The following is a 27350-nucleotide window of genomic DNA, read 5'->3' on the forward strand; positions in this document are numbered from 1 at the left end:
ATAGTAATTTATTAATTATTAATAATTATATATAAATAAAAAATATTTTAATAACTAACTTGTATACTCCAGTGAGACATTGACTCTTTGTGCTTCAGTAAGTTAAGAAAGTATATACGGACATATATTATATTATAACAGAGTCAGTAGGACTAAAAACAATTTAATAATAAAAATTAAAGAACACAAATATTATATTATTTTCACTATCTTTAAAAAAATTAAACAAACACACCATAATTTAAAATAAAATAAAAATATTTGGGTTAAAATAAAAAAAAAGTTCATAAAATGATGGGGAAACTAAGAGAAGCGATGATATTAAAAGAATTTGATAATCTATTTTATAAAAGTCAAAGTGAAAAGTTAGATTAAAAGGCATTTGATAGCCAAAAAAAAGTTTAAACTTTCTTGGGAAATTTTGAGGTAGGAAAGTTATTCCAACGTTTGGTATAACTTTTTATCTAGAAAAGTTCATGTCAGTGAGAATCTAATTCTACGATATAAAGAAAAGTAAATCCTCCTAGGGGAGGTAGGACACTTTTCCCGTGCGACTGAAATCTACAAAATTTATTCAATTAGGTATTTATTTATTTATTTTGCACTAAATTTAAAACTCTATTATAAATATGTCTCTCCCACCATTACAAAGTATAATAACATTATTTTATGAATATTTTCTCAAACTCCACACTGGGGGTTGAATTTGAGACCTCTCATTTAAGAAGTCACAACTATATCACTCAACCACAAGGCTTTTGGCTATGTAATATAATATGAATGAATTTTATTTTTAAAACTAGCGAATGAAAATTTTCCAGTTAATAAAAGATGATCAAATAATTAATAGAGTTTTAAAATAAGGGTGTGTTTGGAAACTGTCTTAGTGCGTTTGGTTCATTTGCGAAAAAATGAGCAAAATTGTATAATTAAATATTTTAATTTTTTTGTTTAGAATATAGCATTTATAATAATAATAATAATAATAATAATAATAATAATAAAATTTTAAATATAATAAAAAAATAACTAATAAGATATCAAAATAACTATTCAAAGTCTTGCAATTCAAAATAACAAACCAAAATAAACAAAGTTTTACAATCCACAATTACGAACAAAGGTTACTAACCAAAATGTTGGTGGTGGTGATGGTGGTGTTATTTGTTATATAATAATAATAATAATAATAATAATAATAATAATAATAAGTGGTAGTATGGTAGTGGTGTGGTAGTGGTGGTTAAGTTGGCAACAGTGGTGGTGTGGTGTTGGTGGTAGTGGTGTAGTGTTTCCAATGGCATCAAACCCTTCCCTTTATACGGGAGGTGGTGGGTTCAAGCCTCAGTGGGGCAATACTGACTCTTGTGCTTTAATAGGTTGAGAAAGTAGTTATGAACAGATACTGCATTGTAATAGAGTTAGTAGTATTCAAAAAAAAAAGAGTGGAAGTCATTTTTCAAGAGAATGAAGTTTTTTTTTCATTGACCAAGCACTCATTTTCCTTGATTCTCATTCCCCACTCTTTATCAAACATTAAAAACTCGAAAATTAATTTCCAAAAATTATTTTTTGAGTTTCCAAATATGAGACTAAGTAAATGTTAGTTAAGTTAGTTCCTAGTCTTTAGCCTTCATGACTATACCTTTGTTAGTGTTGACTTATTATCTGTAAACCAATTCACTGTTAATGAACGATTGATCACGATCTCATTTGGTATCAGCCTAGTGTTATGTTTTCTCTCTCTAAACCCACCACCTCCGATAGCTACCGCCGATTTTGAACGCAACGTCAGTGCTCCTCCCTCACCGGCGGCAACCACCACCCCATTCCAAACTCACCCTAAAAAAAGGGTAACACTTGTGTGAGGCCGTCTCATAGGTTCCAATCTATGAGGCAATTTATATCGTGGACCATGGTGCACAATGCATTGTGCACCCCGTACCAAAATGTTAGGAGATGAGTTCTGTGTATTCTAGGTAATCGTTTTGTGTATTCTAGGCAATCATTCTGTGTATTCTAGGCAACCGTTCTGTGTATTCATGTTAGTAACACATGCTGTGATGTATTTGTGCATTCGAATGTTTAGGAGGATGAGTTCTGTGTATTTTGTGTCAATATTCTGTGTATTCATGTTATTAATACAAGTTGTGATGTGTTTGTGCATTCGAATGTCAGGAGGATGAGTTCTGTGTATTTTGTGTCAATATTCTGTGTATTCTAGGCAAACGTTCTGTGTATTCTAGATAAGGATTATGTGTATTATAGATAATGAATTCTGAAATTATGTAATGCAGATATATAATATAATATAAAGAAATTTAAAAATGTCAAAATAAGTACACAGCTAAATTTGATAACGTAGTTGGAGAACACCTCCTAATCTGCGGGGCCACGCCCAAACTTTTTCACTAAAGCTCAACCTGCTGGTTTTTACAATTACAAGGTTCAATGAATTACAAAATTAGGTCTACCACCTATTTAAACATTAACCTTATAAAACAACTCTATAAAAAAGTTACACGTACAGTTTAAACTAATTCTACCAATTAAACAAACTGTAACCAACCTGGATTTTAACACAGCTTGTACTGAAATAATTTGGAGCTGATTTCTCCGGATAGTACACCAATCTTTTCCCGTATTGAAGTTTCTTCGCAGCACCTTTCATGCTATATATGTATGTTATTGTTACTGAAACTTCGATTTTCTTCATTGTGAATGAGCGTATTTATAGTATTGAGATAATCCCTTTCTTCCTTGAGTTGCGTACGCACATTTGCCACGATGCCACGATGCCACACTCCCACTTTCCATGCATTGCATTTTAATTTTCCTTTCCCCATTTTGCGCCTCCCATTCCTATGACTTCATTTCATTTTCTTTTGTTTTGCATGGACCTTTATTGCCATGTACATGCATGCATTTTTCATTTGCTCTAAACATTATATGCATTTCACTTTGCATTTTGATTTTGTGTTTGATATATATTCCAACCAATAAAATTAACATATGCCAATTAATTAATTTGTACTAACAATCTCCCCCTTTGGCATATGTTGATCAAACAATCAAATGGCAATTCTTCCCCTCAACTCATATGCACTCTCCCCCTCAATTCATAGCCGAGTGTACATCAAGCTCCCCCTTAATTCATACACACTCTCCCCCTTAATCATTGCATGTCTCCCCCTTTTGATAAACATTAGCCAAAGGTAACATAGCCACAAAAGTATGTATTGAATAATGCAAGAAAATTCAATTAAGAGCATGCAATTGATAAGATGTGGATAGATACTGAAATTTGAGAATTTCACAAAGGGGGGATATATAAGAGAGGTATACCAACATGAGAGCCCCATAGGATCAAACATGGAAATAACAACACTGGAAAGCTTTCACACCAGACTCTTCTCAGGTCCTTTTGGAACCATGTTAAGTATCGGGTAGCCCTCTTCCAGGTAACCAGTTTAAGGAATACTTTTCACTAGATAGCTTTCACTCCGGGCTGTTCTAGGGTCCTTTTGAACCGTAGCAGGCACCGGGTAGCCCTCTTCTAGGTAAGTATGTCAGAAATGTTAATGGAGCGCTTTACACTAGACAGCTTTCACTCCGGGCTGTTCTAGGGTCCTTTTGAACCGTAGCAGACACCGGGTAGCCCTCTTCTAGGTAAACAAGAAAAGTATCCACTGGTAAGAATGTGATTGAGAGGATGGAGCAATCATACAATTCATACAAACTTCAAGTGTAATATGTGTAGCAGGAGTAGAAAATCAATAACTTAGGGCTATTATGATGAGCAAGAAGTTGAGTGGGAAATGAGCAGCAAGCTTTTTGAATTTTTTCAAGAGGACTATCCACAAGCTATCAATAAAATGCTCTAGATGAACTACTTGCAAAAATCAACACTACTATTGAAAGCTAAATATTACCAGTGAACTAACCTTCAATAGAACATGGACTGATCTGTAGAATCAATTGACTGTGTAAAATCTGAGGAAGTGGGAGTTTGATTGTTTGGATTTGGTCCATCGGGAATAACTTTAACAACTCCTCGCAGCTTGAGAGTCTTAGTAGTCTGTAATCTTCTTTGATTGGCTCAATTTCTTCCTCAAAGAAATTCATCATCATTCTTCTAAGAACCCTGTATCACTAGCAAACCATAAATATGACAAAAAATCTCCTTCTTTCTTTCTCATACACCTTTAATCTTTTCTTGTCAATGAACTTCTCTTCATCTGGCGTACAAGGTCTGATTTTTTTCTTCTTTTTGTTTTGTTTTTGTTTTTGTTTTTTTTTAAACAAGCATATAATTGAATCTGCAAAACAAACTAACATGATGAAAGTTAAATAATTAAAAAAAACGAAACAAAAAATAAGTTAAGCTTCTTTTTTTTTATTAATTTTTTTTTATACCAGACCAAAAAAAATCATTTTGTTGTTAAGCAAGTTTGCTTGGGTCGCCACACTTGTCGTGGTTTGTTTTGTCTACAACGTCTCCATCCATGTCCTTTCATATTACACCTAAAGCATGTTTTGTTAAAAAAATAGTTCACATACCTTTTGCCTTCAGTGTTTCTCCTTGATCTCTTTTCTAGCACCCATGAGTTTTTCTGATTTCCCTGCCTGCTTATGAATCCTAGACCTGCTTTGTTATGGTTATTCCCTCTTGACTGAAGGATTTCATTTAGACTATTGGTGCCTGTGTTCAACATTCTCACACGTTTTTTGAAACTTTCCAATTCCTTTTGCAAGTATAGTTCATTTGAAACATTCGTATCTAAATCAGTCTTAAGTTTTTCTACTGATGTTTTTAAGGCTAAATTTTCCTTTTGCAGGTATTGTTCATTTGAAACCTTCGTATCTAAATCAATCTTAAGTTCTTCTACTGAGGTTTTTAGGGCTGAATTTTCCAATTCTAGAGACTCAACATTCTTAATTAACATAAGGTTCAGCTTACTTACCTTACACCAGTTATTGTACAGATCTTCATAAGCTTCTGCGAGGTCAACATCCTCATCGTCATTCTATATCTCTTCATTTGCCTCATGTGTAGGGTCAACATCATCGTCATCAGTTTGTATCTCTTCAGTTACCTCATGTGCTTTTGTTGTGATAGGTTGCATCTGATTTGAGTCCCTCATTACCTCACTATCTTCTACAACTTCTTCTGTAATTTTGAAGAACTTCTCGTAGTTTGCACGTTCTTCCACATCATCAGGGTGGTACATGTTGCCATGGAATGCAACAAAATTTCCTGTCTGTTGTTCTGCTTGTTCACCATTGTCAGAATCTTCAGAATCACTCCAGGTAAGTGTGTACGATTTCTTATCTTTGTTGTTTCCACAGTCCGCTGCAATGTGTCCATAACCTCCACATTCATAGCATTGAATGCCTTTGATCTTGAAATCTTGATTTTGACCTTTTGGCTTTTGAGTATTTCCAGTTCCACCTCCTTTGCTATTTGTTTTCAGCCTTCCTTGTCCCTTAGCTTTCTTTAGCATTTTCCCAAATTTCTTAGACAGCATGGCCATGACTTCGTTCATTTCTGTATTGGAGTCAGCTCTTATAGATGCTGCAGCCCCAAAAGCAACTCCTTTGTTGTCTTTGTTCATGTACCTATCTTCTTCCTCCGTTTCCAATTCAAAAGTCTGCAAATTTCCCATTAAGGCATCTAACGTCAGAGTTTTTAGGTCTGTTGATTGTTTTATGGCAACAGCTTGCATTTTGAACCTTGGGGGTAAGGACCTCAGAACTTTTCGAACCACTTTTTCTTCCTCAAATGGTTCACCCAAGTTTTGTGCGTTGTTCACCAGGTTTTTAACCCTCTCACTAAACTCAGATACTGACTCATTTTCTTCCATTCTTAGACTTTCATACTTGGTCATGAGCAATTGTATTTTTGAGACTTTGACGGGTCCTGTACCTTCGTAATGATTCATAAGTGCATCCCACGCAACTTTTGCTATATCCGTAGCTGAGATCAATACAAATTGATCTGGTCCAAGTGCACTATGAATAGCATTCATAGCCCTATTATTTGCTGATGATCGTTTCTTTTCGTCTGTTGTCCATTGGCTAAGGGGTTTTTTCTTTTCTTTGTTCTTGACCGTCATCATGGGTGGAGTCCAATCATTTTCAATGGCATCCCAACATTCTTCATCTAAGGATTTGATAAAGGCTTTCATCATGGCCTTCCAATAAGCATAGTCGCTTACTCCTTTCAATAATGGTGGTCGTGAAATTGAGGCACCTTCTTCCATTCTGCAAAACACACTCGAGTATCCCTAGGATCTCGCTAGCAAATTAAGCGACACTGCTTTGATACCAATTGAAATTATGTAATGCAGATATATAATATAATATAAAGCAATTTAAAAATGTCAAAATAAGTACACAACTGAATTTGATAACGCAGTTGGAGAACACCTCCTAATCTGTGGGGCCACGCCCAAACTTTTTCACTAAAGCTCAACCTGCTGGTTTTTACAATTACAAGGTTCAATGAATTACAAAATTAAGTCTACCACCTATTTAAACATTAACCTTATAAAGCAACTCTATGAAAAAATTACACGTACAGTTTGAACTAATTCTACCAATTAAACAAACTGTAACCAACCTGGATTTTAACACAGCTTGTACTGAAATAATTTGGAGCTGATTTCTCCGGATAGTACACCAATCTATCCCCGTATTGAAGTTTCTTCGCAGCACCTTTCAGGCTATATATGTATGTTATTGTTACTGAAACTTCGATTTTCTTCATTGTGAATGAGCCTATTTGTAGTATTGAGATAATCCCTTTCGTCCTTGAGTTGCGTACGCACATTTGCCACGATGCCACGATGCCAAACTGCCACTTTCTATGCATTGCATTTTAATTTTCCTTTCCCCATTTTGCGCCTCACATTCCCATGACTTCATTTCATTTTCTTTTGTTTTGCATGGACCTTTCTTGCCACGTACATGCATGCATTTTTCATTTGCTCTAAACATTATATGCATTTCACTTTGCATTTTGATTTTGTGTTTGATATATATGCCAACCAATAAAATTAACATATGCCAATTAATTAATTTGTACTAACAAATTCCATAGAGTCATTCGTGTCCGCGTCCACTAACATCGAAACGACGTCGTTTCGGACCAAGGTGCACAGTGCACTGTGGACCCTAGTCCACAATATAACGATTGAATCTGTGAAACGGGCTAGATCTTTGATTAATGGGTCAAATAGTGAACTAATTGGTTAGATCTTTGACCTCATTAATCAAATATTCGATCCGTCTCACGAATTATTTTATTTCCTTTTTTTTTTGGCAAACACTTGTGTGAGATTGTCTCACGGATCTCACACAAGTGTTTGTCAAAAAAAAAAGGAAAAAAAAATAGGAAGAGGTTGGAAAATTAGAACACAAAAGGGTAATATTACAAGTAAAAGCATAAAGGCGTGCAAAATAGGTTTGGACTTCGAATCATCCAAGAGTCAACAATCTCCTACTAGGGCTATATTTAGCAAACCTAACTGAAAAGAAAGTTGAGAAGCTGAAAGCTAAAAAACTAAAACTCAAAGCTGAAATCTTAAGAGCTATTTGTGAGTATAAATATAAATATAATATGTGCAGTTCAACTATTAGCTTAGGCTTTTAGTTGAGATGGAGCACATGCTTTAATTTGGTATCAGAGCCATGCAAAAGATCATGGGTTCGAATCTCCGCGTCACCCTCAAAAAGAGACTTCTACGTGTTGCGCTTGGAATCCACCGCAACGTTGAGGGGGCGTGTGAGCATAAATATAAATATAATATGTGCAGTCCAAGTATCAACTTAGGCTTTTAGTAGACACGATGAATACATCAGAGTTAATAAACTCCTGATTTTGCAGATGATCCGCAAGTTGTGCCAACGAGACCATGATATCTGCTATTTTGTACAATTATTCACCCATTATTCTAGTTGTTTTGAAGGTTATTTTCTGTATCCTAGTGAAATTGGGAATTGTTTGTGTGTTATATTGTCCAAGTGCTGAATTATCTACAAGGAACAACAAAGGAAGAATATTGGAACATTTTGGACAAGTTCTGGAAGAAAAGGGAATTACAAGGAAGAATACAAGTTGGAAAAGAATTGGAAGTTGCCTAATGGGCCAAGGCCCATCTACCTCCTAGATATTTGACCTATTCTCTACAATTGAAGGAGGTTCCCTTACAGAGTTCTAAACCCTAGCTTTTAGTTTATATTTTCGCCAGCATAGTTTAGACTAGATATACATTAGATTATTTACTTTCAAGCTAGGAATCTTGGATTGAAGTTGGATTTGTTATTTATCAGATAAGTTTCTTTTCCCTTTTATTTCTTACAATGTTTATGGTTATTAATTATTGCTTTGTTTTGTTTACTCCCATCATGCGGGAGTAGTTCGTTTATGGGTTTGGATTAGGGATCCATTGTTAATCTTGATGTTCAATTTATGTTTAATTGCATAAAGGGATTGAATCTTTTACCTAGGGTTTATGTTGATTTGGGGATTTCTTTGCACTAGTTATTGGTTTGTGGCCATAATTAATTGCTAGTCTAGGAGAGGGATTCATTACAACGACAGTTGGATGGAGACCTCAAGCCTTACCAATTCCAACCTAATTTTCCTGCTATGAAAGTAGAGGTAATTTTGGGGGCTTACAATGCTTAGGTGCTTAAGGTTATGATTGATGCATCACGACAGTGGGGCAATCTTAGCCTAATTCTCTTATTGATTACGAAAGTAGCTGAGTAGAATTCTTATGTGCATTGCCCATATATCCCTTGGTTAATTATTCTTTCCCTAATCTTGAGTTGGTTGGAACATCAAGATTACAATCCCCTAATCTGGCCCATACCTTTTATCATATAATTTTCACCTTAATTAATTGCTTTCTTTTATTCTACATCATTCAGTCTCTGTTACTTGGATTCTATAAATTCATATACTCTAGTGCCTGGTAATTCACACAGTTTCGTGCCATAACACCAATCCTCAGTGGAACGACATTACACCCTTTTTACACTCATCATTTGTGCTCATCACATTTTGGCGCCGTTGCCGGGAATTGGCTTGTTTGGTTTTGATTGTGTGATTAATTTCTTACTAGCATTAGAGTTAGTGAATTTTAGGAGATCAAGTTTTATTTTTGTTTTATTCTTTATTTGAAAAAAAAAATATTTTTATTTGCACTAACCCATAACTAGTTCATTCCAAGAGTGTTTGTGGTTGTGTTAGACAGCAGGTTACCCTCTTTTTTTGCACACTAGATCAAAAGGGAACACAAATCTTCGTCCCTACGATCTAAATCTTGAGAGGAAATTAAGGAGGGAGAAGAAGGTGTTACGTGATTGGCTTCGAGAGTTCCAGGACTTCGAAGTAGACATGGAGACCGGAGACAGTAGCAATACTGGGCAGCCAGCCCATACTGGTGCCAATACACAACAGCACCCGAGGCATAGAGAGACAGTTGGGGACAACCCTGGAGTTCGTGTCGATCCTCCAATCCCAAATGTTCAGGATCAAGCACAGAACTACAGGGCTGATCCAAACCCAAATATCAATATTGGGGGAGGATTGGGTGCTTAATTCATGCAGCCGCAGCCTGTGTACCAGCAGCCAAGCTATGGGGTTGGGATGCAAAATCTTCTCCATCAGATGAATCCCAACCTGGTCCAGCAGTTTGCCCAGCAGGTTCCACAACCAGAACCAATGGCAGCCCATTTAGCTCCTGAGTTCACTGAAGAAGATTGCATTGTGTACCCAGGAATTGAAGCAAATAATTTTGAGTTAAAGACTCAACTCATTCAGATGGTCCAGAATAATCAGTTTGGAGGATCTCGGGTTGAAGACCCGAAAACCCACATAGTTCATTTTGACCGTATCTGCTAGACCATCAAGATGAATGGTGTTCCTAGTGAGGCCATCAAGCTGAGACTGTTTCCTTTTTCCCTGAGAGATCAAGCACAACGTTGGTTGAATTCCTTTCCAGCCAACCATTTCATTACATGGGAACAGCTCCACAAGGCTTTCATGCAGGAGTACTGTCCTCCTTCAAAGGCTGCCAAGTTAAAGAAGCAAATTCAGAATTTTTAGCAGTTTGGTAATGAGGATCTTCCTGAGGCTTGGGCGAGATTTAAAGAATTGAGGAGGCAGTGCCCGAAGAATTTAATGACCCCAGGTGATTTTATATCCTCATTCTATGAGGGATTGTCTAACCGGTCAAAGATTATTCTAGATACCTCATCCTTTGGGGGTGTTTTCATTGATATGGGACCGGCAACTGGAGAGCAGTTGATTGAGAGGATCACCTCTAACAATACTTACTGGTACACTGAGGGGGATGATATACCCAAGAGAGAGAAAACAACTGTGATGTTCGAAGTGGGAGAAAAGATGGCAATGCAGGCTCAGCTGGATACCATACAACACATGCTAAAGTAGTTAGTACAGGGCCCTACTCAGAGTGTCCAGGCAGTTGCTCAGCCTCCACTAACTCCACAGAATCCTTATATTCCTAACCCCTATTCTGTGCCACAGGTACCTCTTGTAGCCTGTTGTGCAACTTGTGGTGGAAATCATGTAGCTCAGACATGTCCTTTGTTAGACTTCGGTAACCAAGTTCCTCAGCCTAATATGGTGCAAGTTGATCTCATTGGTTATTCTAGACCACAGGGCCAGGGGCAAGGTTATGGGAGCTATCAGCAGCAAGGAAGAGATCAGTTTGTTCCCTCTTGGAACAATCAAGGCAATCAAGTGAGGAACAATCAACCAGGTTTTCAAGGTAATCAAGGAAACAGAGGTGGAAACCAAGGAACTCAGTGGAGAAATAATCAGAATCCCAATCAAGGACAGTTCCAGCAAGGGAATCAGAATTTTGGGACCACTCAGGGTCAAGGTTCCTCTAGACCATCTCAGGATGTTGATATACAGCTTCTCATGAACACTATGATGGCTCAGTTTAGCAAGCTACAAGTAGAGCATCTTCAGCTGTTTGGCAAACTACAAGCAGAAATAGATGGTCTCAAGGCTTAGCAACAAGGAGGAGGTAATCGGTTTTCTAATCAACCTTTATCTTCGAATGGTAGACTGCCAACAAGCACAGAAAATCCAAGGCACCAAGTGAATGCAATCACTACTAGAAGTGGATTAGCTTTGAAGGACCCCCCTTTTCCTTCGAATGATCCAGTGCCTGAGAAAGCTGATAAGAAGGATGAGGCTGTTCAGGTTGAGGATATTCTTGATGATAGTGAGGAGGAGCCTGTGGTGCAAAGAGACAGTGTTAAGGGGAAAGCTCTTGAGCAGGATGAGAGTGCTCCAAGTAAGAAGCATGAAAGGAAGAACAAGAAGGTAGATGACTCGGTTATACCTTACAACTTGTTACCATACCCACAGAGGTTGTGGAAATCAAAGGAGTCTGATAGAGAGAGCAAGTTCCATAAGATATTGGATAAGCTGGAGATCTCCATGCCTTTTTTTGAAGCAATCACTCAGATTCCATCGTACAAGAAGTTTCTGAAGAATATTTTAGGCAATAAGAAAAAGCCAGAGAAGAGTGCGGTGGTGGATCTAAGCGAAGGAGCCTTGACCTGTGCAGTTCTTCAACATAAACTTCCTCCTAAGCTGAAAGATCCAGGTAGTTTTTCCATCCCTTGCATCATTGGTGGATTTGTAGTTGGGGGTGCTCTGTGTGATCTGGGTGCCAGTGTTAGTCTTATGCCATATTCTTTATGTAAGAGACTCAACCTGGGAACACCAAAACCCACCTACATGACCCTTCAGATGGCGGATCGCTCCATAAAGCGTCCAGTGGGAGTTCTAGAGGATGTCCCGGTCATGATTGATCAGTATTTTATACCGGGGGATTTTGTTGTACTGGATATAGAGGAGGATGCCAAGGTTCCTATTATACTTGGTAGACCTTTTCTAGCTACTGCTGGTGCACTTATTGATGTGAGAAGAGGAAAACTCGTGATGGAAGTGGCTGAGAACAAGATTGAGTTTGACATATTCAAAATGGCGAAACACCAGCCCTCATATGTTGATGAATGTTACTTGATAGAAGGGCTGGGTGAGGGCATTGTTGAGAGTAGAAAGATTGAGTTAGGGGATTTGCATGATTCCCCTATTGATCCTGGACCCCCTGAACTGTTAAGTGTGCTGAAACAAAAGAAAAAGTTCTCTAGTTCTGGTGGTTTCTACAAAAGATGGATGAGGGAGCTGTCTAAGTTCAAAAGGCCACCGGATCGCGTGGTCCACAATCCTACTTGATATCCCTGAGGTTGAGTCGAGCTGACGACAGTAAACTTAGCGCTTCATGGGAGGCACCCCATGTTATCCTTTACTTTTTGCACTTTATTTTACTGCATTTTTCTTTTTTTTTTTTTTAGTTCGGAGTAGATTAGGGATTTTTTTTGTTTACAGGGTGTTCTCTGGGGTTGTTTTGGTGTGAGATTTGCTTTCTTTTACCTTTGAGAGAGTGGGGAATGGTTAGAATTGAAGAGCTTAGGCCTTAGAACAGTTTTAGGACGTATTTTGGACTAACTTGCAGGTGCAACCGAACTTGGGCGCGAAAAGAACAGAAGTGCGCAATGAGGAGCCTGGATCATGGCTAGGCTCACGGCCGTGACCCCGGCCGTGATGCTGAGGCGTCGTTTTTCAGCAGAACAGAGCAAAGCAGGGCTCTGGGTCACGGGCCACATCCCGGCCGTGATCCAGGTCGTGATGGCGTCCCAGAAATTCCAGTACGTACAGGACAAACGAGAGCTCTGGGTCACGGGCAGCATCCTGGCTGTGACCCAGGCCGTGATGGCGTCGGCAAAATTTCAGTACGTACAGGCTTAAAGAGGGCTCTAGGTCACGGGCCGCATCCCGGCCGTGACCTAGGCCGTGATACGAGGCTATAAGGATTTATAAAAAAAAAAAAAGTTCGTGAGGCCTTGTTTGTCCATCAGGGACGATGTCCAGTTTAAGTGTGGGGGGTACTATTTCTGATGAATTTTGGATGCAGTTTGCTTGAAGGACTCAATTTGCAGCTAAAGGTAATGTGTTTTCCTTGTGTTGTGGCTGTAACCGCTTTACTTCCTGCTGGTTTGTGGTTTGTTTGGTGGTTCTTGTGCAGCCTGCTTGTCAGGGATGATTCAAGGTTGAGCTTGTGATAATTCAGTCTCTTGCCAATAGTTGGGTTAACCTCTAACATAAATGTTCCCCCTGTGTGTTATGCATTGCTAATGAAGGCTTATGTAGGATTCCGGTGATATTTGTTCTGTCATAGCTTGTCTCAGTGCTCTCATAGTGAAGTCTAGAATCTGCATGCTTTGAAGTGATTTAGGCCATTGTTATTAGCCCAAGCCTTTAAACCTACCCTGTGTTATATTTATTTTCCCTAGTTGTCCCCTTTGAGCCTTGTTTTTGTTTAATAAGTGCAAAAGCACTTAACCCCGTTCTTTATGTTGTTTTTCTTGTTTAACCCACTATTTGACCCTTAGCCTTAAGCCATATATTTTCCATTCACCCTTAGAGGGAATGTAGCATTTGTTCTTTAATTTAGAGGAGATTTCTTTTTTTGAGCTTATTTTTGATAGAGTTATTCCTGTTATCTTTGTTCTAGTGTGGGGTGTGGTGAAGAAGTTGAATAGTTGGTTTGAATTGAAGGAAAGAAAATGTTTAAAAATTGAAAAGAAAAGAAAAAGAAGAGAAAAAAGGGTTGTTATAGAAAAGAAAGAAAAAGAAGGATGAATAAAAGTGCAAGTCAAGTTGCGAGAATAAATGTCCTCACCCCCACTAGTTTAGAATACTCGTGTTTCCAATTATTTTGCTCTCTTGATTCATATTTTCCATATCTCCTCTAGGTTTATTTGTGAATAGGTGTGAAATTCTCTCCCTTTTGTTTATTTTTCCATTCCCCTTCTTTGTTTAGCCACTCACCGTACCCTTAGCCCCATTACAAGCCAAATAAAGTCCTATTTGATCTTAGCATGCAGTTTTAGAGTGATCTATGTGAGTATGAAGGGCATGTTTATGGGAGTTCATCTTAAGCCAAGTCTTGCATAATCTCAACTGAGTACATGTGCATACAGGGTTTTAATCTACCTAATTTCGGGTGCCCGGTTAATGGCCTGAGAGGGGAACTCACTTGTGATTCTGAGATGATTCTTAAAGCAGGTTAGGTTGTACAAGTTGGTTGGTGGTATGTTCGGTTGAGCAGGAAGGTAGTGTGATCAGTTGCAGTGCATGGAGGGTGGATTATCCTAGGTAATTGCTTGAGAACAAGCAAAAGTTCTAGTGTGGGGAAGTTGATATCTGCTATTTTGTACAATTATTCACCCCTTATTCTAGTTGTTTTGAAGGTTATTTTTTGTATCCTAGTGAAATTGGGAATTGTTTGTGTGTTATATTGTCCAAGTGCTGAATTATCTACAAGGAACAACAAAGGAAGAATATTGGAACATTTTGGACAAGTTCTGGAAGAAAAGGGAATTACAAGGAAGAATACAAGTTGGAAAAGAATTGGAAATTGCCTAATGGGCCAAGGCCCATCTACCTCCTAGATATTTGACCTATTCTCTACAATTGAAGGAGGTTCCCTTACAGAGTTCTAAACCCTAGCTTTTAGTTTATATTTTCCCCAGCATAGTTTAGACTAGATATACATTAGATTATTTACTTTCAAGCTTGGAATCTTGGATTGAAGTTGGATTTGTTATTTATCAGATAAGTTTCTTTTCCCTTTTATTTCTTACAATGTTTATGGTTATTAATTATTGCTTTGTTTTGTTTACTCCCATCATGCGGGAGTAGTTCGTTTATGGATTTGGATTAGGGATCCATTGTTAATCTTGATGTTCAATTTATGTTTAATTGCATAAAGGGATTGAATCTTTTACCTAGGGTTTATGTTGATTTGGGGATTTCTTTGCAGTAGTTATTGGTTTGTGGCCATAATTAATTGCTAGTCTAGGAGAGGGATTCATTACAACGACAGTTGGATGGAGACCTCAAGCCTTACCAATTCCAACCTAATTTTCCTACTATGAAAGTAGAGGTAATTTTGGGGGCTTACAATGCTTAGGTGCTTAAGGTTATGATTGATGCATCACGACAGTGGGGCAATCTTAGCCTAATTCTCTTATTGATTACGAAAGTAGCTGAGTAGAAATCTTATGTGCATTGCCCATATATCCCTTGGTTAATTATTCTTTCTCTAATCTTGAGTTGGTTGGAACATCAAGATTACAATCCCCTAATCTGGCCCATACCTTTTATCATATAGTTTTCACCTTAATTAATTGCTTTCTTTTATTCCACATCATTCAGTCTCTGTTACTTGGATTCTATATATTCATATACTCTAGTGCTAGGTAATTCACACAGTTTCGTGCCATAACACCAATCCTCAGCGGAACGACATTAAACCCTTTTTACACTCATCATTTGTGCTCATCAGACCGCCGCAGTCGATACCGTCAACGCACTCGCCATTGATCGGTACTCCGGACACAGACCACACAGCGCATATAACAGCTGCTCGTCGGTGGAGAGGGGACGTTCGGCAAGAGAGAGGGTTTCGACAATCATCTGTGCGCGACCGAGGTACTCTGCCGGCGAGAGATGCCCTTGCAGTAGGGTCTGAAATTGGCCGAGCAAGCTGAGACAGCGGGAACGGGAAGATGACGCGAGGGCAACGGAGATGGCGTCCCAAACCTCCCGGGAGGTGTCCCTGCCGACGACGAGGTACATGACCTCGTCGGTGAGCAACGATATCAACAATGACAACACGGATTGATCTTGCTGGACCCAGATCGGATAGGCCGGATTGGGCGGTGGTGGCGTCGCCGGCTGCGTCGTTGGAGCAGGCAGCGTCGCCGGCGGACAGGGATTTGTGCCGTCAAGAAATCCGAGGAGTCCCTGTCCTTGAAGGAATGGCACTAGCTGAGTTCGCCAGTGCAAGTAATTCTTGGTGGTGAGTTTCACCGATACGTAATGGTGAGCAGCGGTTAGAGAAGGCGGTGGGACTGGTGGTTGATCGGTGGCGACAGTGAGTGCACCGTCGGAGGGAGTTGCGGCCATTCAGCTGGGAAGGAAGATAAGAGGTGAACGGCGGTTTCGGTTTGTTTGATAAAAGATCGGTCACCTATCGCAACTGATACTAGATTAGTAAATTGAGTTTGAAATTCACCAACGATTACAAGAGAGAGAGAGAGTCCTTATAGTCTAGGTTACTGATGACTCTCCTATACTATAGGCTGATCTATTAGACTAAGCTACAACCACTTAAACTAATAGCATATGATAACAAATAATAAATATAGAGTAACAATAATACAACATAACTCACACTATTAAGCTAGCTGTTATGCTTAAAAGTGTTTGGTAAAATTAATTTTTGGATAAGCTGATAAATGTAAAAAGACTAAAAAGGACATCTACATAAAATTTAAACAGTTTTAAATTTAAATAGATTTGTTTACATATTAAAATATAAAATAAAATATTGAAATCAATATATTTTAATAAAATATAAAGAGAACATATATTTGAAAATATATAAAGTAAAACAAAATGTTTATAATTCATAAAATTATTTCATACAAAAATTAATGTTCAAACACAATGTCAAATTGAAATTACAATCAAACATATTGTAGATAAAAGGCCAAAAGAATTGGGAGGGGTAAAGGATATCATTTATTTAAAATAATAAGAATATTTATGACTAAAAGTTAAGAAGCTAGCTTATTTTTTAAAAGCTCTCAAATTAGTTTTTTAAAATAATCTCTTATTTTAAGACATTACCAAACAAAACTTATATCAATCTTATTAATAGCTTAAAATAAATTATAAGTTCTTAAATAAACTCTGTCGGACAGAGCCTCGTAGTGGATGTGTTTTCAAAAAATAAAAATAAGCTCAACAGTCAACACTGTTCCGTCTATTCTTCCCTAATTACTTGTCAATCCAAGTATCGCAACAGCCAATCATCTAGTAAACTTTTACTCACACCTACTATCCTAGCTAGTAATCCCTTGGCATATATAGGGTAGCCTGAATAATTGTACGATCCAAAATTGGCACACATGCACTATTAAATCCCCTTACATAGGGTAGCTTAGCTTGAATTACTCTCTACGAATCAAGTCTCATCGTAATGTCTCTTCGACCATTCTCTTTAATCGATACTTAATTCAGTTGAGAATATTTAAAAAATTAACAAAATTGACATTTAAATAGTTGTTTTGAAATAATGTTTTGAGTGAGGTTTATTCCGATCTCAATCTTAGTTCGGTTAAGAGGATTAATTTGATATATTATTATTCACTCAATACAAATAATGGATAAATGATAAATCGATTTTCTATACTCACTATATATGTTGATAAAATGGAGCTTTAAAAGGTTTTAAAGTGACTTTTGTCCAAATTCGAAAATATGAGTTTACACTAGTATATTTACATTTCAACTTTATAAACAATACAAAAAGTGTAGCTAAGAGACCCTCTCTTGCACATTCACACAACTAATACTCCTAGCAACCTATTGATTTTAAGGGATGTGTGTGTAATAGATAGTGAAAACACAATTTTATTCCCTTATACTTATGGAGCGTTTGGTTGGAAGAAGGGAATTAAGGAGGAAAAAAGATCAAATTGTCATTTCGTGGGAAGAGAATAAGGTGAAATAAGATAGGAATTCAATTAACCAACATGGTTGGCGTGGTGGTTCACCGTTGGGACAGATGATTAGTCTTTTGGCCCTCTAAACAAGTGAAATTTCAATTTGCCTCATTATAGTATGATAGTGTAAGAGTGGGATTTACTCAATGCGCACTTTCGATCTCAAGTAGTGATTGTGGGTTGGTTAACACAAAGTGGACCGAATATGTTCAGATATTATGTTATAATCTAAAATCAAGTCAAGGTCATTCACTTGGGCTATAATGCACATGAGTCAAATCACACTAAAAGACTGAATACAATCAATTAGTTAGTCTAATTCATGATTTTATAACCTATATATTCTTTCTTATATTTTTAATGTGGGACTCTTAATATCGTTGTTGCTCAACTAAAAGAGAGAGAATATATTAGGCTTTTTGAGATGGGGTTTATCTGATGTAGTTTTTTTTTTTTTTTTTTTGGAAAACATGTGATGTAGTTTAATATAATTCTAAAGCATAATAAGCAAAAACTTAAGGAGCAGACGTGGTGGCTTTGGAATTGAACTGAGAAACCAACATGGTACTTTGGTTTCTAATTATAGTAAATCTGACATTCCCCTCAAGCAAAAACTGGAATTAATGGAAAATTCTTAAATTCTGAAAAGACTTATCAGTACTTGAAGAAATTAAATATACTAAAAACCATTTTCTAAGGTGTGTGGTGGAGTTTCCTTTATACTCTTGGCAGGGTGCCCAACTCTGCCCATGGTCTCAAGAATCTGTGATCTTTGGGGGAAGTAGATTAAATATGTGATCTTTGGGACAACAATTATTGCAGTAATCTTTTTCCATGATTAGACTTCTTAGACTTTTGGGAAGGTTCACACTTCTTTCTACCCATTCAAATATTGCGCATAATATTAAATTCTATCTGAGATTTGTTTCCCAAAAAAAAAAAAAAAAAAAAAAAAAACTCTGATATTCACTTTTGGACAAATGTTACTATAAGAAAAGATAAAGTTAAACATTTCCTCATTGTGTAACCCGTTTACTAACTGAAAAATTTTCTCAAATTTTCTGAAAATTTGAAAAACTAGAAAACAGAAAACATGTTTACTAGTACAGTTTTTCATTTTTAAAACAAAGAAATAATTTTTCAGTTTTCTAAAAAACTGAAACACTATAAAAAACAGTTTTCTAAATGGAAAACAAAATCAACTATCATCTATTAGACTATATGTCACTATAACCACATTCCCACTATTATCTACTTACATATTTATTCATTACTATGATTACATTTATTACCATCTTCTTTTACTTATCATCTTCTATATTTTCTACTTACATTACTTATTTAAGCATAATTAAAATTATACATCATTCACACTATCAAAATTAAAAATTGAAATCTATACCACGTTTTATATTTTGATTGAACTCAATATTTTTATTCTGTTTAAAGAAAATATATTTTAAAATATTTTAAATATAAAGTCTAAAAATCACTCGAAATTAAACTTATTGTTAATTTTATAACGTTAATCTAAAAAAATAAATTTGAAAAAATAAGTGTTAGTAAACAAGTTTTCTAAATAGAAAACAGAGAATGAAAAATAGAGAATGAAAACTGAAAAATTAGAAAACAGAAAACAGAAAACAGTTTTCTATTAGTAAACATGCCCTAAAAGTTCAATTAAATATCATTATAAACTTTAAATTTATTTTACAGATTGATAATTGTAAAAAATAAGTGGTTATCACAATGCCAAAAATTATACTCCATAAGTAGTAGTATAGTAAAGACACATCTTTGATTTCTTATACTTGCATAGCCGTCATTGACATGCTTCGATAGTAAGATGCTAAACTTAACTCTCTAAGTCTTTGCCGCTTTGCCCAACAATAGTATCAAGTGTGTGTGTGTGTTGGACAAAGGGCCGATAAAAAGTTTAAAAGACCAAGTACATCACTCAAGTAAAACAATAAGAATAAATGTTGCAATGTTTCAATAGCCGATCACTAAAAGTGAAATTTACTTTAAAAAAAAAGTGTATATGAGCATAAGTGTCAATAATATGCGATATAACCAATTATTCCATTATTTCTATATTATTACCATTGATGCCAATCAACATCATTAAAAAAATCCATATATTACTTAATTATGTTCTAAAACAATGTTACTTCTTAACCATCCAATCTTTTATTCTATATCCTTATGATTCTTTTTTGAAAACATATCCTTATGATATGATTGCGGAAGGAAGGAGATATCGACACTTATTATTCGCAAATAATGAACTTATCTTATATGTTTATTGACTCATGACATGTATGACATAAAACTTAAAAGGCTAGTCAAAGTTCTGTGAATACATTAATTATAGTTAACCAAGAATTGTTAATGAGAAAATACTATATTCTCTTACTAATATTATTATTCACTTACGAAATTTTTAAAATTCCGACAGATGACATGATTGACCACGATGCAATAAAGGGTCCATGTAACAAAAGAATACAAAAAATAATTCAATAAAATAATTACACATTATGTGGTAATATTAGGCAGCTGAGTGATTTTGTAATATATATATATATATATATATATATATATATATATATATGTATATATGACATAATTTTACGTTATTATGTTTACTACATGACATGTTATTATTGTATTTTAAAAAAAAATTATTATTATGTGAAGAATAATGCTATTTCCACTTTTGATTTTACCTCTTAATGTTAATCTCTAACATGCCAATAAAATTCATTTTATTATAATAGTTACCATAAATTGATTGACCCTATCTAACATTTAAAAAGTATACTTATTAATCGTCAAATATAAAAGAACTAATAAAATATTTTCATTTAAACAAGTTAAATTAGGAGATAAAAATCATTTGGGGAATGTAGCACTACGCTTATGTGAATTCTTCATTAACTTATGATAGAGTCAACTAATTCACGTGTTGCCAATGAAAATACATATTTTCTTTAGATCATCAGTGAGTGAATGGTAATTTTGGTAGGGAAAAATGCTTTGTTGGAATGTGATATCTCAGTCTTAGCAATAGTTATTGCGTGGATTGTGGTCAGTCCAAAAAATAATGTCGTTTCGCGTATTATTTTTTTTCATACTACCCACTGCAACATATATTTTTATTTTAAAGTATAATGTCCATTATTCTAAAATATAATGTACATTATCTTAGCACATAATGCACATTATCCCCTAACACATAATGTACATTATTTTAACTTATAAAATTCAACGACATCGTTACTGTGTGGACCGCGTTCCACACAATAATTTACCCAGTCTGTGTAGGCCAACCTATGGTGCATGATTGGTGATGGGATAAAGGAGGAGCGACATCAATTAGAAGTGGGCCAAGAGACTGACCTAAGCAGATAGCGATTTAACTTGATGCCTTGAGACGGTATTGTCATGCAAATTTTGAGAGAGGAGGAGGAGATCCAATTAGGAATTTATAAGAATTGTCTATTTGAATATAGGACAAGTGCCTAAACTTTATCAAACTTGTTATAATACACTCACCATAAAGAAGATGTGATATAAGCCTTTTATTTAGGGTTCTTGTCTTTATAATTTGTATAACATTCCTCACTATTGCCTTGAAGGAAATAATAATAATAATAATAATAATAATAATAATAATAATAATACAATGTTGTTACTGCATCTTTCGGGGTCTTTCTGAGTAACTGCTTTAATTTTTTGAAGAGATGGGGCTCGCAGTCACACCACACAGAAGATCAGAGGTAAATCACATTAGAAATTAAAGACCCTGAGCCACAGGCTCAACAGAGAGGGTGTAAACAAGAATCAAACCCGTGATATTCTAATACAAGAATCATGCTTAGCTCCACCGTACCCACTTGGGCCACTCGGCTACCCATTTTGAGTTATTTCCTTTTAATCTTGATACTCCAGAATTGTTACTATCCTATAACTTTTTTGTTAATAATGTGCCCATCCGATCCCAACATGCATGTAATAAAAAATAAAAATTATTATTAGTCAACTTCGTATAATCATCAAATGGTGGAACGCTGTATGAGTAGAAACGATAGATAGGGCATAGTGGCTAGCTGCATGCATATAATGTATTTAAAAATTGTTACAACTTGCTTATTTGGGACCACATGCGAACACCAATTTGCATGGAAATGCCTGGCTGCATGCTACCTTAATGCATGCTTAGTAATTGTGGGAGCTGCATGTAGAGCCTATAAAGATACTAGGGTCCCCTTTATTAGGTGCATGCATGGGAATGAAGATATATTAAGCTACAGTCTATATATAATGTCTGATATATATATATATATATATATATATATATATATATATATATATATATATATATATATATATATATATATACCATAGTTAGGGTAAAAAGATCATGTAATAATAATAGTGAAGTACAAAATCACCTTAAAAAATATAAATATATCATAGTACATATCTAAATTCTTTCCTTCTATCCAAAGAAGAGGGGGGGACCCTCTTCTCACGAGGAAACACAAAACTATAAGTCAAGAAATTAAAAGCTAAAAATCATGGAATAAATTAGTACGTGGGCAAAATGTTTGGTATTGCTCTGGAGGGCCAAGTCTAGCATTTTGTTGTCGAAACGTTACGTTGGTTGCTATGCAAATATAAGAAAATTGGGAACACCCCAGTCAAGTTAGTCGGACAGTTAACTTGGTAACCACAAGGTTTCAGGTTTTGACTCCCTATGAGATCGGTCTATTGGCCTTCTTAGGTTGAGTAGTTTAGTTGTGGGCAATCTGAACTGGTGTACTTCCTTGTGGTCATTAATCGGGTAGGATCATAAGACAGGTTTCACCCAAAGCACACCTTTCGATAATGATAAGTGTTTAATCCTAACAGAACATGGTCTTTTCAAGAAAATAAGTGTACGCAATCCCGCTAATAATAACCTAAAATGTTTCTATGTTAACATTTTAATTAGATTTCAACTATTTTATCCAAATCTGTTATTTACTAAACATTAATTTTAGTGTGTTGAAGTTAGACAGTCTTTCAATTCAACACAAATTATTCTGTGGATCCAAGTCTACCTAGCATCATAGACCTGAGTTTTGAATGTTCACAACTTACCTTTTAAAAGTTTACAATATGTATACTACTAACACACAATGTGGATGTTTACAATTTACCTTTTATAAATTCACAATTTGTATACTACAAATACACAATGTTAACATACACAATATATGTTTTGACTTAGAAACAGAATTTATATTGTAGAAGTTCGTAATTCTTATATTAAAAATACATAGTGTAGAATTAGGGTCCACCTTAAAATGTGGATGTCGATGGTATAAGAGCTCTCAATTCAATTACCAAATATCATTTTATTGTATGAGTGCAGATAATATATTAAGATTTACTAAATCTCTTTTATATAGGACGACCTTTACGGCTTTACATAGGGATAATAAGAAGAAATTCGAATTAGATTAATATTAAACTTCTAATACAATACGACAAATAGTCCTATTGAGCATGCATATGAAAGATGCCAAAAAATCAATAAAAAATAGTCAAACATGCCATGCATCTTGATTTGATGATGTGAATTAGATAGGGTGAATATCGATTGGTTGCCGTTAGTAATTGATAAAAATCATATGATGTGAAGGTTGTTTATTCCCTTACATAAATTATATTCTATTTATTTAAGTAATTAATGAAAATCAGATGATATGAAATTTATTTATTCTCTTATATAAATTATATTCTATTTTTACTTTTGTAATTGATAAAATATCAGATGATGTGAAATTTGTTTATTCGCTTACATAAATTATATTCTATTTCTACCAAAGTAATTGATAAAAAATCAGATGATGTCAAATTTGTTTATTCGCTTGCATAAATTATATTCTATTTAGCTCATTAATTAATCAAAAATCAGATTATGTAAAATTTTTTTATTCGCTTACATAAATTATATTCTTTTTACCCCAGTAATTGATAAAAAATCAAATGATATGAAAATTTTTTTATTCACTTACATAAATTATATTTTATTTACCTCAGTAATTGATCAAAAATCAGATAATTTGAAGTTTGTTTATTCGCTTATATAAATTATATTCTATTTTAACTTAGTAATTGATAAAAATCATATGATATGAAATTTGTTTATTCGCTTACCTAAATTATATTTTATTTACCTCAGTAATTGATCAAAATTAGATAATTTGAAGTCTGTTTATTAACTTACATAAATTATATTCTATTTTTACCTCAGTAATTGATCAAAAATCAGATGATGTGAAATTTGTTTATTCGCTTACATAAATTATATTCTATTTATCTTAGTAATTGATAAAAATCAGATGATGTGAAATTTGTTTAATTTCTTACATAAATTATATTCTATTTACCTCAATCATTTTCATTTTGTAAAAACAAAAAAGATAAAATACGACCTAACCAATAGGAAAATTATATCCTAGGAGGACGTTTAATACTTTCTCTTTAATTAATTTTTTGGAAAAATATTTTCCATGAATGTGTTTTATGGAAATAACTTTGTAGAGAAAATTAATAAATATATTTGTTGTTACCCTAGAAACATAAGAATTAAATTATTTAGAAAATTAATTAAGATGTTTTTTTCATTATTTAAGCTTTCCTATGAATTTTTTTTAAATGTCTAATATATATCATTGCTTTATACAAACACTAAAAAGAAAAAAACATAACAAATAATTGAAAGTACTATTTAATAAATTACTTTAAAATTAATAAAGCATATGTAAAACAATTTCAATATGTAACAAGAATATTAAAAATTTAAAAAGCACATATATAAAAAAGTGTTGAGAGAGAAAAATTTCTTTGATAAATAATGTTATTATTCAACGTAATGAGGGGAGAAACAAATTTCTTATATTTATAAGAAAACTTTTAAAGAATTCCAAGGAAAAAGACATAATTTGAAATTTTTCAATAATTTTTTAAAAATATGAAAAAAAATTTGAGTACTATTGACTCTGTTACAATGTGGTATTTGTTCATAAGTACTTTCTAAACCTATTGAAATACAAAGAGTCAATACTGCCACCACTAGTCGTGGACTCGTGGCACTAGACCACAAGGTTATTGACAAAAAATATATATGACAATTTAATTAACTTATTAAAAATAAAAAAAAGTAGATTATTATTATTATTATTATTATTATTATTAATGGCACTGCTACATAAAACACTAGGAAATTTAAAAAGAAAAAACATTATCGAGAAAATAGGGGAAAATATATATGTTTAGCTAATGGCTAACCGAACATATATATGGCCTGATTCATAGCCTCATAGGAGAATAAAATTTCTTGTAAAAAGTGTTGGCAAATACTTAGACATCAATTTAGTAGATTTAAAGGTTATAAAATATAATGAAGAAAAATAAGTATTAGGCATAGGATTGGAAAGTTGATTATAACATCTAGCCAAAAAAACATGATATTGACTTTGACGGGTCATGGGACCCGTGATCCATTTTATTGGGAAAGTAGTCTTGACCCAAATAGGATTGGTGAAAGAAGAATTGTGGCCTAAGAAGTTGAAAGGGGTGTCGAAGGAAGCAAAATATTGATAAAGGTCAACTAACAAGGTTCAAACCCAAGACATCCAATATAACACAAGTACCAACTACTCGAGCCACTCAAGATATCATGCGGAAGAAGGTAGGATGCTCTGATCTATGTTGGAAAAAATGACATAAATGGCATTTTAAGTGGTCATTTTGTGGTATAAATATATGTAGGGTCCGCATCCGATTTGGGTCGGGTCAAAGTATATTCGGGTTCTTCGTAGTGAGGCAAAGATATCGATATATTATACGCTCAAAATGGATAATGGGTGAATGAGAAATTGACTCTCAAAGTAGACCCATTTGAGATGGAATTTGTGTGAAAAAAGCTTTGAGTAAGCCTTTTGTCCCACATTGGTTTGAGAATAAGATTTGACCCACTATATATACAAGGATCTTTTATGACTTATTAACTTGTATAGCATGGATGTTCTCTCTCGCGCGCAAGGGGGTGGGGGGTGCAAATCACGAGCAACTTAAGATCATAACATGAGCTGAACAGAATTAATTCTTATTAATTTTGATCATAACATCTAGAATTATTAATTTTGATCATAACATCTAGAATTAAGTCTCTTTGAATGCCATGTTGAATGCCGCTAATCCTTCATCTCCTATATATTTGCAGGAGAGCATGAGCATTTTACACACAATGTGTCAAGAACACAAAAACCAAAATCACTCTACAAAAGTGAATTTTCCACCTCGAAACTCTGCTCATCCTTCTTTTCTAGCCACCTGTGTTCATCCCACGTTCTCGTTTGCTGAGTCCCAAGTTTATGTGCTCAAACGCAGGGATCGTAGTACGTTTTATCCTGGGAAACCTAGGCCGCAACGCTCCAGCACCCCGGGAGGCGGTAAATAAGGTTTTAAGGAGAGTGGCAACACGACTCGTGCTTACAACTACCCCAAATTTCGTCCATCTTCGTCCCCAAGCTGTTTCCAGGTTTAATTTATTTAACCTTGAGTGGTTTTATTTCCTGGTTTTATTTATTTATTTATCGTGGATTTTCTATTTGCTCCATTTTCTTGGGTTTTTCGAGAATTATTTCCTACAATCTATTTATCCGTGTGAAGATCGATGACATCCAGATAGTGGGAGACACGTGTATGGCCAAGATTGAAGAGTAGCTGATGCCGTACATTTGGCAACCATCAGGAACGCCCTCTACATTATAAATAGGCTTTTAATAGGGCTTGGCCTAACGCCCGAACAATAATATTACTGTTTTCATACCCGTATTCGCTATTACGTATACAAAACTACTTTTAGAATAGTGGTAAGCTACTAAGAATAAGGGGAAAAATATAAGAAGATTAATTTCATAAATATACAAATTTTCAAAATTTGTATATTTATGAAATTGACCCTGTATAATTTTTTCTAGCTATGATCATTTTAGATAAACAACTCATATTAGTCCATACTTCTCACAGGAAGCTTAGTTCTCATTTGCCCATATATATATAGGCACAAACTTGTGTGAGACCGTCCCACGGATCCTTATCTGTAAAGTGGATCGGGTAAAGATGAAATATAATACTTATATTAACAAATGTAATACTAAATCAAGAATAAAATGTTTATTACTTATATGGGAAAATGTAATACTTTTGAGGAAAAATTTAATACTCTCACATTTTGCTATAAAAGTATTACATTTTTCATAAAAAATATTACATTTTTCATCAAAAGTATTACATTTTCCTTTATAAATGCAACATTACTTATAAGGGAAAATATAGAACCGACCATGTGAGCTTTCCACGATCTTCCCCGCATCAAGGCTTCGCCCCAACCTCTAGTGCTCGGCCCGACCATATTGCCTTAAGAGTATCCTCGAAGCACGAAAGGCATCTCGCCCCACGTGTATGGTCAGAAGCTTATTCGATTGAAGCCGGTGCATGGGCTTCACGTGCTCGACATACCGAGAGCATGAAACTTGTCCCCTAAACTAACGCACTACAAATATCGCATTAATTAAATGCAAGAGGGGGGAACT

General features: G+C 34.9%; 1 protein-coding gene across 1 annotated transcript; it reads left to right on the top strand.

Moving 5' to 3' along the window:
• The first annotated feature begins 10192 nt into the window (after window positions 1–10192).
• LOC116009275 lies at window positions 10193–12292 on the top strand. The gene is made up of 3 exons (XM_031248745.1): window positions 10193–10420; window positions 10562–11013; window positions 11110–12292. The coding sequence occupies exons 1-3, from the start codon at window positions 10193–10195 to the stop codon at window positions 12290–12292; spliced, it is 1863 nt and encodes a 620-aa protein (XP_031104605.1).
• Window positions 12293–27350: the final 15058 nt, after the last annotated feature.

Source organism: Ipomoea triloba, chromosome 1 (assembly GCF_003576645.1).
Source record: "Ipomoea triloba cultivar NCNSP0323 chromosome 1, ASM357664v1".
In the NCBI taxonomy this organism is placed as follows: Eukaryota; Viridiplantae; Streptophyta; class Magnoliopsida; order Solanales; family Convolvulaceae; genus Ipomoea; species Ipomoea triloba.